Below are 14,039 nucleotides of genomic sequence, written 5' to 3'. Positions count from 1 at the left end.
ACAAATTTATTAATATAACCTAAGTAAAATCATCATTTTCTTTTAGTTAAAATCCCTGTCACTATATAACTAGTAGACCATGACTAATATATCACTTTTCCCCTTAAATAAGTTTTTCGCCAAGTATAAGACAAAAAGTGAATTTCAAGATTACTTAGAAATAATCATTTTTCATTTTAGAGTATAACACGAATATTTCCTTCCTAATAGACTACCTTAAGTATTAGAACAAATAAAATTGGAATATCAAAATTATCATTTCAGCTATTACTATATGATATACTATAATAAACCAACAATTTTAATTAATAATAAATGAAAATGATAAAATTAGACAAGAAAATAAGGCTGCTAAAATTAAAATAAAATTGTCACATTGCCAAGGACTGGGTCCATGGCCTCTCCCATGTAAGATATGCAATCTATAACAGATACACCTGTGTTCCCTTACAGTGAATCTTAAGAGGATATTACTACATAGAATGATTAAGATTAAGAAATTAAAATGGCATAAAAAGAACAAACCAGGATGAGAATCACCATTTTGAGAATCACTTGTTTCACTTTAGCTTATTTTACTTTCGCTATTTTTGAGAAGTGGGGCAATGCCGGGGACTGAAACTAGTGTCTCACACATACAAGGCATGTGGCCTACCAGCTAAGTCATATCCCTAGTTAGGAAACTTTTACTTTTTACTTTAAATTTCTGTATATATGAAATTGTTGTAATACATAAGAAATTCTTTTCTAACAATGAAGTTATTAAAGATATGTACAGACTAGGGAAATATAAGGTTCTTAGTAAATAATTATAAAATAGTCACATAATATTCTCAGTCATTTCAAGTTTTATGTGTTACATAAATTTATAATTATGCAAATAATTTAGGTACCATAGATTAATGGAGTAAATTTTACATATATTATGAGAAAAAACTGAATAATTTTAAGTATTAGTCAAATCTAAGTATTTTGTTCAATACTGGTTTAAGATCTTTAGCAAATTACAATCAGATAAGATAAAAATATCTAAGACTCAATTCTTAAATTCAAGTGATCCTAATGAATGACACATAATTGGGGCCATAAAATTTAATTAGTTATTTCCTACTCAGATTTTTATTATTTCTTGTCAAAATCAAGTAAACAGTGTACTGACAAATATTCAGCTACCAATAATTTCTATCACTAAAACAGTATGCTTTGTTTCATAATACTTTATAGTACTTCATAAACTTACATTGTTTAAAACAGTAAGTAGTGCTTGCACCAAGCCACTACTACACATTTCATATGGTGATATTGTGTTTTCATCCTTTAAGAGTACTATTAAATTTTCTAAAGCTGTCTTCATCAAATCTCGCCAGGTGTTCTCACTTTCAATACACTAGAGATAAAAAATTGTATTAAAGACAAAACATAAATAAAAATACATTTCCAAAAATGCAACTAGATATAAATGATCTAATTACTAATGTAAATTATATCTATTAGAGTTGGCAAACATTTCTGTGAAGGACCAACTGCACATATTTTGAGCTGTATAATGTCATACTTATCTAAGTCATCAAAAAGCAAGCACTGACAATACATAAATATAAAGCAAGGTTGTAAATAAAAAAATTTAAGATAATGACAGTACATATATTTCAGGGCCACAGAGATAGCACAGAGGTTACAGCACTGGCTGTGTATGTGGACATCAGTTTACTAGCTGACACAACATGCCTAGGATAGATTCCCTCCCAACCCCCCTACCCCCCTAACCCCCGCACAGAGCCAGAAACAGTCCCAAAGCACACTGATCAACAGGGGGTGTGGATAAATAGGCATATTTTCACTTAACTAAAATTTTTAGCCAGCTATAAAAACATAACTAGGGACAGAGAGATAGTGCAGTGGGAAGGGTGCTTATCTCACACACAGCAGACCTGGGTTTAATTACCAGCATCTCTGAGTACTGCCAGGAGTAATTCCTGAGTGCAGAGCCAGGAGTAAGCCCTGGGCATTGCTGGGTGTGGCCCAAAAACAAAACAAAACAAAATATAATTATTAGATGGGAGGAACAGCAGATAGGGCTGACCCAGGTTCAGTCCCAGCATTCTGACAGTTCCTGAGCACCCCCAAGATCCCTGAATACAGAGCCAGGATTAAGCCCTGAGCATAGCCAGGTGTGGCTAAATAATAACAGAATTGTTTAAAAATCAGGGAGCAGGACAAATGTAATGCATGGGTAATAGTATGCTGCTCCCTAAATATCAAAATATAAACGGTACAAAGAAATATGATACCAAGATCAGAGTGCACTACCTAAAGGTTAACTTACTTGTCTATTAGTATGAAGTTCCCAAGATGATTCTAATTGAGTTGCTATATTTCTGAGTGTTACCACAACCCCACGAGGCATACTTTCAACAGCTTTAAAGTGGTCATCATATAAATCTCGAGCCATAGTTCGGACCTAGCAAAATAAAAGTAGCAAACATGAATTTTCACTAAAATCAGTAATGTTACCAACTTTCCCTTTTGTATTTTTTTGCAATTTTTAGAAGATGATTGTGCCATTATCAATTTCTAAAACAAAATGCTTCATTTCTGTTTATGTCAAAAAGTTATAATGGGGGCTAGAGTGATAGCACAGCGGGTAGGGTGTTTGCCTTGCACACGGCCGACCCAGGTTCAAATCCCAGCATCCCATGTGGTCCCCTGAGCACCGCCAGGAGAAATTCCTAAGTGCAGAGCCAGGAGTAACCCCTGTGCATCGCCAGGTGTGACCCAAAACCAAAACAAACAAACAAACAAACAAAAGTTATAATGGCTGAAATAGTACTTTACTAGATTAAATCTAGTATCTATTACAGTTCAGCATTATGAAAATGCTTAAAATTACAATTTTTTCATACATATACAGCAAATAGGCACTTTTCACTTAAGCAAATTTAATCTAGCTGTAAAATAAAAAAACTGCTTTCAAAAAGTTTTTAAGTAATCTGGTGAACCAACACAAGTAAGAAATACAAATAAGCAAATAAATAAAAATAACAAAGATGATCCTTTTGACATTCTGCACTATACTTTGGGTTGGTTTATTTTTCTACTTGGACTACTTAAAGTATGTAAGAGCCTCATGTTTACATTTGTAACCATGAGAGAAAGACTGTGAATCTGGGTCAAAATTACTATCTATACAAACACATATTTTGAGAGCATAATCCATATACGTACTATATCTTGTATCTTATATAATTAATCTGTTATTTTTTAAATGTATATATTTAAATAACAAATTTAGACATATAATTTCATGTAAATGAAAAATAAAAAAGAATCAGTAAGATAGTATAGTGGGTAAGGAACTTCTGACCTGGATTTGATCACCAGCACTATATGACAAAAACTGCCAGGAAAGATTCCTGAGCAGAGCCAGGATTAAGTCCTGAGCAAAGCTAGAAAAGGTCCGACTACTACCCCTACACATCCTCAGCCCTTCCTAATAATACCAAGTGTATACCCTGGTACCATAGCAATAACAAAGAAGAAAAAGACAAAATAAAAGAAGCAGAATGCAGGAATAACTGATATGGCTGAAGCATACAGCAGATAAGGTGCTTGCTTTGCACGCCACTGACCCAGGTTCTCCCCAGCACCCATAGGGGTGCAGAGTCCTGCCAAAGTAAAGAGCCCTGTGCACCTCCAGCCCCAAAACCAAAAAAAGAATTACTGAGAAAGATGAAAATATACTGGTTACATTTTTTAAATATGTACAACACCTGAAACTTTTTATAATATTCTTATGCTCTACTTCAATTAAAAATAACATAAAAAAAAATCAGTGCATGCTAAATGGTTGATTCAAAAATTAGCACTGGATTTTGTAGGTAAAGTCACTAACATATTGTTTCTGCATCTTTCTGAAACTAATGACTTCATCTAAGATAGATGTATACTTTTTGCACCTTTATGTTTTGTTTCTTCAGAATTGGAGACAAATAAATTTTGTTCAATCAAAAAAAAAAATAGGGGCTAGATAGTACAGTGGTTAGGGAGCTTATATTACATGTGGCTGACCTGGGTTCAATCCCCAGTATCCCATGTTTTTCCAATTCCTCAGTTCAGAACCACTAACCCCTAAGCAAAGAAAGGAGTGCCTCCCTGCCCCCACCATAAACCAACCAAACAACAACAACAACAAAATGATGAACACACAGGAAAAATGCTAAAATATGTTAGATTCAGAAAATTTATGATATGGCTTATTTTTTTGAAAGCTACAATCTTCCACTGAAATTTTAACTACATCAATCAAAAAAAAAAAAAATCCACATTTCACAAATGTACCTTTTGCTTTGTTTTTTCTAACTTGGATTTCAGTTTTCTGCCTCTTTTGCCAGTCCAGCCAGTCACAAATTCTGAACCTAAAAAAAAAAGAGTAACATTTCAACAGAATGTATTTTATAATTTAATATCTGCATGAGTTCTTTTCGTGTGCCTGCACATATGTTTGTTACTGGTAACTGAATCCACCTTTCTCTGCACTTTGCCACTGAGCTAAATCCCTGTCCCTTAATTTTTATATACTAACCTTACATACATATATATACTCACCTAGAGAAGTTTCTGCAGTAAATGAATGTTTGGTTCCTCTGTTAGATTCAAACACAAAACCAGGTAAATCTTCTTTCAATATTGTTGCTTGCTGACCATCTGAATTATGAATAGCAATTTCTCCTTCTTTCAAACATGTTAGTGACCAATTCCCCACAGTAAGTTTCGCGGGTCCTGGTGCTGAGAGTATAGGCTGACTTGAAGTAGACGGCTTGACTTGACCTCGAGCTCTTTGTAATTTCTCTAGGAATTCACTTCTGCTTTCTATAAAGACAAAATGATGATGTTAAAATCTCACTCCTGGGGCTGGAGTGATAGCACAGCGGGTAGGGCGTTTGCCTTGCACGCAGCCGACCAGGGTTCTAATCCCAGCATCCCATATGGTCCCCTGAGCACCGCCAGGAGTAATTCCTGAGTGCAGAGCCAGGAGTAACCCCTGTGCATCGCCGGGTGTGACCCAAAAACAAAAACAAAAAAAAAAATAAATAAATAAATAAATAAAATCTCACTCCTTTCAAATATTCATTTTTAGAAAAAAAAAACACAACTACTTGCTGGAATATTAACTTAATATTTAAAAAGCATAATTATCAGTATTTTCCCTTTGGGATATTCTTACTAGTTTGTTCCATATATTTGCTTAGCATAAAAGCTTTCTCAGAGCTGGAGTGATAGCACAGCAGGTAAGGTTTGCCTTGCACACGCCTTGCACACGGCCAACTCAGGTTTGATTCTCAGCATCCCATATGGTCCCCCGAGCACCACCAGGAGGAATTCCTGAGCGCATGAGCCAGGAGTAACCCCTCTGCAATGCAGGTGTGACCCAAAAAGCAAAAATAAATAAATAAGTAAATAAAAGCATTCTCACAGGCATATTTTTTTTCTCCTTCCCCTATCTTCCTCCTTTCCCTTCCCCTTCTACCTTCCCTCCCTTTCCCTCTCTTCTTTCTTTTTTGTTTTTTGGGTCACAACCAGCTATACTCAGAATTTACTCTTGGCTCTACACTCAGGGATCAGTTCTGGCATGCTCAGGGGATCACCTGGGTTGGGTACATGCAAGGCAGATGTCTTACCCACTGTACTGATCATTAAGCATAAGCTACATCTTTGACAATCAAAAATGTAAGAAGAAAAATCATAAAAATTACAAAATCTAATAAAACATTATTATCAGAAACAAAATATTACCTGAACTATCCGATCCACCTTCAGGACTACCACTTGAATACATGGTGGCAAGTTTTCCATCCAAGATAAATCTGAACCATCCATTACTACCATTAGATAATTCCAAGGCAGCTGCATCACTCCATATATACAAGCAATCCCTTCCTCTGATGATTGACCAGTCTCGCCAGTGATATGGTTTACCTTGCTGCAATTCCTTAGCATCTTCCTGTGGTTCATCTTCCTAAAAGTTAATAAAATGTGGAAGACAATTTTCTATTTAAAATATTCCTAAGTAATCTTAAAGTACAACTATCAAAATTTGAATTTACGCATCTTGAACAAAAACATATTTAACTATAGTTGCCAATAGTTCAATATGTTTTCTGATTCAACTAATCATTTCATTGATTTTTGATTTTATGGACATGGCACACAGCCAACCCCAGTTCAATCCTGGCATATTATATGGCTGTCTGAGCACGACCACCAGGAATAAACCCTGAGCACAGAACCAGAAGTGCACCCTAAACACCACTAGTGCTGGCCCAATCTGTCGCACCTCCCAAAAACAGTCAATATGAGGCCCTGTCTTAGCCAATTAAACCAAATATGTTGGATCATTCCTATAAACATAAGCTCATAATTTTTTTAATTCATTTTAATATTAAACACTTAAAATTTTCTTTTATTCTTTAAGGCAGTTCACAACATTTGACTACATTTAATGTTCAAACACCAATCTCATTACCATTATACCTTCCCATGACCAAACTTGGGATGTTTCCATCTCAAGCCCCAATCCCTGTCCCAAAACAAACCGAAATAATATATTTTATATTGTCTGTTATGAAGAACCGCTGGAAGTGCTTACAAAAAAGTATTCTTATAGGAAAAAGTAAAACACACTTTTTTGACAGTCTGAGGGATCATGTCTCTAAGGCCTGAGCTTCACCACTGAGTTACATCCCTGGCCATCATAATTTATTTGAAGGCAGTGCTTTTCAATCATGTGTCCATAGAAATCTCCCATAGTATGTGAAAAAGTTACTGCTACTTAACATATAGTACTAATATAAATATCTATTAATCCATAAACCTTTTAAACTATTTTTTTCTTGGTGGTCTCTGAACTATTTCTATTTTCACTGGTCTGCAGGTACAAAAAAGTTGAAAAATAAGTATTTTAGAAGCTAGCCTCTAAAAACAAAAATTTGGGCCATAAGTTCCTTTGTGGTTATATAAATGAACAGGAGATCATGAGAAGCTTGGCAACAGTAAAAGGTTTCTGAACAAGTAATGACCAAAACTCAATTCACTATCAAACATATGATAAATCCAAGGTAGCGTGTCCTTATTGCATTACTGGAGCAAAATGAGGTCATGAATAGAAAAGTTGAAGCCTGTTTTAGAACACACACAAAAAAACTTATAAACAGTTATTTGCATACTTTTTGAATAAAAAAATTCTGAAATTTTATTGACACTTAAGTATTAAGGCTATTCCCTATGAACATATAAAGTTGGCACGTACATGGCAAATATGTGTATTTGTGAATGTGTGTGTGTGTGTGTAGGAATAAAGTACATTTAAACTCTCTAAAATTGCATCATATTTTAAAAATTAAAAAAAAAAATTCAGGGCCAGAGAAAGAGTGCAGTGGGGAGGATATTTGCTTTGCATATGGGTGACCTAGGTCTTGATCTCCAGTATCCCATATGGTCCCCTGAATACAAAAGGAGTGATCCTCTGTCCTACCTCACTATATGATCTCTCCAGTCCCCGTTGGTGAAGTTTTTAAAGGAACAGAGGACCATGATATGGTTATGCTTTTTAAAAATAGTATTTTAAAAATATGTACATGAATACATACACATACATGTCAGCACAAAGGATAAAACAAACAGAACAAAATTGTCAATAGTTGGGGCCAGAGCAGGAAGGGCATTTGCCTTGCATGCAGCTGACCGAGGTTCAATCCCCAGCATCCCACATGCTCCCCCAAGCACCACCAGGAGTGATTCCTGAGCGCAGAGCCAGGAGTAAGCCCTGAGCATTGGGTGTGGCCCAAAAAACAAACAAACAAAAAAGTCAATAGTGAATTTAGTAGAGGATATTCTGGTATTCTGTACTTCTAACTTTTCTGTAAGTTTTAAAATTTATCAATGTTTTCTAAGAAAACTGAGTTAAAATTTACACTACTTGCCTAAGAACAGACAACTGGTTAAAGAAACTTTGGCTCATCCACACAATGGAATACTATGCAGCTGTTAGGAAAGATGAAGTCATAAAATTTGCTTATAAATGGATGGTCATAAGAGTATCATGCTCAGTGAAATGAGTAAAAAAGAGAGGGGCAGGCATATAAGGACTGCACTCATTTGTGGAATATAAAATAACATGAGACTGATACCCAAGGACAGTAGACACAAGGGCCAGGAATATTGCTCCATAGTTGGAAGCCTACCTCATGAGCTGGGGGAAAAGGCAAAAAGGCAACTGAAATAGAGAAAGGATCGCTAAATCAATGACGGCTGGAGGGATCGTTCGGGATAAGAGATATATGCTAAAAGCGGAAAAAAGACCAAACAAGATAGCCTCTCAGTATATGTATTGCAACCATAATGTCCAAAAGTAGAGAGAGTATGGGGGAAATTGTCTGCCATAGAGGCAGGGAGAGGGTGGGGGTGGGGGTGGGGGGAATACTGGGGACATTCGTGATGGAAGATGTGCACTGGTGGAGGGATGGTTGTTCGATCATTGTATGACTGAAACTCTAACATGAAAGCTTTGCAACTGTATCTCAAGGTGATTCAATTAAAAAAAATTACACTATTTCATATTTCTATTATTCTGTCAAAACCCATTTTAGATTTCCTTTTAGGAATCAGATTTCCTAAAACAAAATACAAAAAGCTATTCCTAAAACTAAAAACCACTTACTTTTTCTGGCTTTGATTCCTCTTCATTTTCGTCATCAGAAGAAGGACCTGCCAAAGTTGACACTTTGCTAATTACACCAAGTCTGGCTAGCTGATCCAAAAAAATATCACCTCCTTTATCTACCAAATCCCTTATGATCTGCAAAGCCAGCAAGTGGCCATCATCATCATCCTGGGGAAGAAAAAGAGAAAAGAAATTAAGGCAAAGTAATAAAAATAAGTTTATCTGCCATGATTAAAAAAAAATGTAATAATTTGCAAACCTAAATGATTTACCAAAGTTGGGGGAAAGGTGACATTATTTTATTGGCCACCATGAAAAAAAAAAATCAAACCAACAGGAGTTGCAAAAAAAGATGAAGAACTGACCTCTTGATCAAGGACAGTAGCAGTGATTTCCACTAGTATCGTAGGCAAATTGTGACCAACATCAGAATCACATACTTCCTTCAACAGTGCTTCAGAACAAAAATGAATCATTTTTCGAATCAGAGCAAGACTTGCTTTCCTTGAAAAAGCAGTAACAAAAGAATTTTAAGTAATGATAAAGAAGCATAAAATATATATAATATACATTAATGAAATAAAAGTATCCAAAGTTTTATACATTATACTAAAACCTACACTTAATACTAGCAAATAGTTTGTATTTGTCTTTGAACTTCATTTGTTTTCTATATTAATATCTGATTTCATCAAAACAATTTTATTTTTGGCAGCATAAATAAATCTTACTCATTTTTTTCAGAAATTGAACCCAGGGACTCACATAAGGAAGGCAAATGCTCTACTACTGAGCAATATTCCCCAGTCACTGTACTACTTTTTCAATTCTTTTTTGGGGGGTAGTAGAGGGGTGATTGGGTCACACCTGTCAGTGCTCAGATCTGACTCCTAGCCCTGTGTTCAAAGGTCACTCCTGACAGTGCTAAGGTGATACTCTATGTGGTGCCAGGGATCAAACTAGGATTGGCAACCTGCAAGACAAATGCCTTATCTCTATACTATCTCTCCCCTCCCCCAAATTTTAAATGTATTTTTCTATTTTATATTGAATCAGCATGACTATTTAATATAGGAATAACTTCTGAAAATCAAGTAAATTAAATTGCTAAGAAAAAATATGTAAATGGCATAAACTGTAGTTAACCTGAAATTTTGCAAAATCCCAAAGAGAAAAAATGCCAATATTCATTTACACAAGCAAACTTTAAATTAAGCATTTTGTGCCCTTAACAAAAGGCCTATATTCATTGACTATTGTCTCATATAAATTAAAACAAGATACTCTAGCCCTCCATCAAATACTCCAACTTTTCTTTTTTGCTCTTTGGCTCACACCCAGCAATGCTCAGGGGTTACTCCTGGCTCTGCACTCAGAAATTACTCCTGGTGGTGCTGGGGTAATCATATGGGATGCGGGGATCGAACCTACCCTCTACAAACGCCCTACCCACTGTACTATCGCTCAGGGCCCAAATACTACAACTTTTAACACATTAGTTTTCCCTTGAATAGTCATCCAATGCTTTACTGAGAACAAGGGAAACACTCAAGTTATAGAAACTAGCTATAATTTTATGAGAGAGAATACAAGTGTTAAGGCACCTGCCACAGATGCAGCTGACCCTGGCTGGATCCTAGGCACCACCTAAGGATCTATGAGTACAGCCCTGGAGGCGCCCCATGCATGTCCAGGTATGGTCCAGGTAATCCCAGGCCTGAGTAGCACCGAACCACTAGTCCCGTTGGCTGAACATCACCAGTATGGGTCTTAGGGACCTCTGGAACACTGCTTAAGACATCCCTCCAAAAAACCCCACAAAGAACAAAAAACAAAAAAACACAACCACCCTAAAGGATCAGAGGATTATGGCTCAATAGAAGAGCGAAAGATTTGCATGTGCGAGATCCTGATCTAATTCCAGAGCCCAGAACACCTCCAAGTATGGTCTTAGTGGTGAACACAGTTAGGCCTGAGCAAAAGGAACTACCCCACAAAAGCAGCGCAAACAACATAAAACACACATAGCCATACACAGATAAATTATGAGAAAGTTCGTCTAGAACATAACAGCCAATTAATTTAATGTGTTTTCTCAATTCCTAACAATATCTCAGGCACCAAGCTTTAAATATTGTTACCCATGAGATTATTTTGCACAGAAAGACAGACACAAAAATCTTTATTTGGGAGGCCCAATGACACAGCATAGGAGCCCCTGTCAACACTGCCCAAAGGAAAATGCTGACATTAGTCTCCCTTCTCCCATCAACATGGATGGCAAAAGAACAGAACAGAGCCAAAAAAACCTCTGAAACTCAAGAGTCTTCCGATAATTTCTACAGCAATGTGGTTCTTGATCTCTAGCTAAAATTCATAATACTATCTACCTTATTGCAAATTCAAGTAGACCATAGACTGTGGCGGGCAAAAGGAGGAAAAGCTTCCCTGAACAGACTACTCCCCCGCAATATTTGTCAATGGTATTTATATTTATTTTATATCTGTATTTTAATGGCTTATATTTGTTTATATTTGGCCATAAAACCAGTATTGATAATTTTGCATCTATTTTTATTAAAACAGCATGATATTGTTTATCTGACATCCCATGTCCAACAACCCTTTTCTACAATTATACTTTATTTAATCCACTTAAAAACCTTATAAAGCTGAGAATTTTAGCACAGTTTTACAGAAGAAAGATAAGTCTACTGAGATCACAGGGTTAAATAAATTACAGAACCTAAATTCAAACTCATTTCTAAATTACCAGAGTATAAATAATCTGCATACTACAAAATTTGGTTTCTTTTTTGGGGAATAGGGGGGTAGGAGGTGGCTTGGGGGCCACATTCAGTAGTGTTCAGAACTTACTCCAATCTCTCTGCACCCAAGGATCTAGCTATCTCTCCAACCACAAAAATTCTGTCAGTTTCACACTATAATACAAAGTAAGTCGTGAACATCTGACTTCTTTTCTAGTTTATAAAATAAAGTTATTTAGAGGGAATTTTTTTTTGGTACAAGAATCTCTTGCACCCAAGTTCTAAGAATCTAAATACTTTCTTGTACATTCAAAGAACAGTACCAAGGTCATAGTAGAAAACGTGATTTTTAAAATAATTAGAAAGGGGCCAGAGAGATAGTAGTGTGTAAACAGCTGACCTGGGTTTGATCCCCAGAACCCCTTATGGTCCCCGGAGCCCTGCCAGGAGTGATCCCTGTACTCAGAGCAGGAGCAACTTCTGAGCACAGCTAGATCTGGCCCACTGCAACACTGTCATCGAGTTGCTCATCTATTTGCTCGAGAGGGCACCAGTAACATCTCCATTGTGATACTTGCTGTTACTGTTTTGGACATACGAATACACCATGCTTGTACGCTGGGAGCTTGCCAGGCTCTGCTGTGCAGGCAAGATACTCTCGGTAGCTTGCCAGGCTCTCCGAGAGGGATGGAGGAATTGAACCCGGGTCGGCCACGTGCAAGGCAAACACCCTACCCACTGTGCTATCGCTCCGGCCCCCCCCCCAAATTAAATTTTAAAAAAAATCGAGTCAGGGATATGGCTCAGGAGTAGAAACATGCTTTGCATATGGAGGACCTGGGTTTAATCCCTGGCATGACAGAAAAACGCAATTAAAAGACTTCATTAATGTTGCACGTCACTTATACTTGAAATTCTGTGGAGGAAGGGGTCTTCCAAACAGTGCTCAGCGGGCTGTAGGACCACTCCTGGCAAGACTTGGTCATCTAGGTTGGTGGGTCAGTGTAAGGGCCTATGAATTATGATGCCACTGGCTCTGGAGTGCTAGTGCCGGGGATTAACCAGGGCTGCCCTAACAATGTTCAGAGACCTCTGTGCTGCACTAGGTGGTGCTCAGAGCAAACCAGGGCAACGCCACATGCAGGGCACAGGCTTGAACCCTTATACTATCTTGCTGGTCCCTAGAATTTATTCTACTCTATTTTCTTTTCTTTTGGGCCATACCTGGCAGTGGCCAGGGGCTACCTGCTCAAGGGTCATATACGGTGTCAGGGATCAAGCCAAGTTAACTACATGCAAAGAAACTGCATCAACATTGGTGCTAGTAAGTGAAAATAAATCAAAAAAGACAATACACGTATTACCCGTATCTGTAAATTTGGAATGGGCCGGGGGTAAGGCACACACCCAGTGCCGCTCAGGGCATAATCCTGGCTCTGTGCTTAGGGATCACTCCTGCTGCTCTGGGGGATCATATGGGTGCTTAGGGATCGAACCCAGATCCGCAACATTCAAGGCAAGCACCCTACCTGCTGCACTATTTCTCCAGCCCCAATGTATGTGTAATTTGGACGGGGGGGGGGGGGGTGGCGTGGGGGAAACAAGTTGAATCTCATAGAAACTGAAAAGTAGTTGTCAGGGGTTGGTAAAGGACATCAATATTCAGTAACAGGGTAAGATTAGTTAGTACAAAACTACCAGGGAGATAGCTGGTATCTACAAAAGGTCTACAAAGCATGCCTTGAATTTGAATCCAAATTCAAACCCAGAACCAAGCTTGAATCCTGGCACTGCATGGTTCTCCAGTACCAGGTGCAGCCTGGAGGTACCTAAAACTATAGGAAGCTGAGAAGCTCTGCATCCTCAGTCTTTAGCTTCGTACTTTCTGGCCCAGAGGAGCCCTCAGACATCCCCAGAGCCCTGCATGTGCAGCTATCTCCCCTGAAGTGAATGAAGAGTACAAGCGTTGAGTGTTCACGGGGACCATGCATGTACAAGGTCCTGGCTTTGTTCCCTGGTTATTACATGACACCAGTTAGCCCTGGTGGCCTCCAGCATTACCTAAGCAGTACCCTATCAATGACCCTGATCACTATACTTAGTGACCCTGTTGCCCTAATATAGCTGGAAGTTGGCCCAGGTGTCCTGAAGGCTATCTGAGACCCTGTCCCCTATCCCATCCCCTAGGAAGACTATGGTTTAGGAAATCCTTATAGTTACGTGGTTTTTGTTGTAGATTTCAAGTGCCCTAAATACCATTATTATGAGTTGACATTAAAGTGCAAACAATCCGCTTTAAATAGAAGAGTGGTAATAAAATAATTCACTGTGAACATTTAAGAACCTGGGTTTTATTCTTCCCCAAATAGCTTCAGAGATGTAGGTGTTGGTGGTCCACTTCAAAAAAAATAGTCATCTTAAGAAATGTGCAAGTTATGGGGCTGGAGCGATAGCACAGCGGGTAGGGCGTTTGCCTTGCACGCGGCCGAGCCAGGTTTGATTCCCAGCATCCCATATGGTCCCGAGCACCGCCAGGTATGATTCCTGAGTGC

General features: G+C 37.9%; 1 protein-coding gene across 9 annotated transcripts in view; it reads right to left on the bottom strand.

Moving 5' to 3' along the window:
- The window catches only part of HECTD1 (HECT domain E3 ubiquitin protein ligase 1), a 98,237-nt gene that overhangs the window by 40,788 nt on the left and 43,410 nt on the right, over positions 1 to 14,039 (bottom strand). For all 9 annotated transcript variants that reach the window (XM_055130521.1, XM_055130524.1, XM_055130525.1 and 6 more), the window contains exons 11-17: positions 9,085 to 9,223; positions 8,717 to 8,887; positions 5,794 to 6,016; positions 4,606 to 4,869; positions 4,339 to 4,415; positions 2,327 to 2,461; positions 1,241 to 1,387 (exon numbers count right to left, since the gene is read on the bottom strand). In XM_055130521.1, the coding sequence (XP_054986496.1) occupies positions 1,241 to 1,387; positions 2,327 to 2,461; positions 4,339 to 4,415; positions 4,606 to 4,869; positions 5,794 to 6,016; positions 8,717 to 8,887; positions 9,085 to 9,223 (1,156 nt within the window). The remainder of the gene's footprint in view (positions 1 to 1,240; positions 1,388 to 2,326; positions 2,462 to 4,338; positions 4,416 to 4,605; positions 4,870 to 5,793; positions 6,017 to 8,716; positions 8,888 to 9,084; positions 9,224 to 14,039) is intronic.

This window comes from Sorex araneus, chromosome 3 (assembly GCF_027595985.1).
Source record: "Sorex araneus isolate mSorAra2 chromosome 3, mSorAra2.pri, whole genome shotgun sequence".
Lineage (NCBI taxonomy): Eukaryota > Metazoa > Chordata > Mammalia > Eulipotyphla > Soricidae > Sorex > Sorex araneus.
The sequence above is the reverse complement of the archived record's forward strand: the minus strand, read 5'-3'. Positions and strand labels throughout refer to the sequence as shown.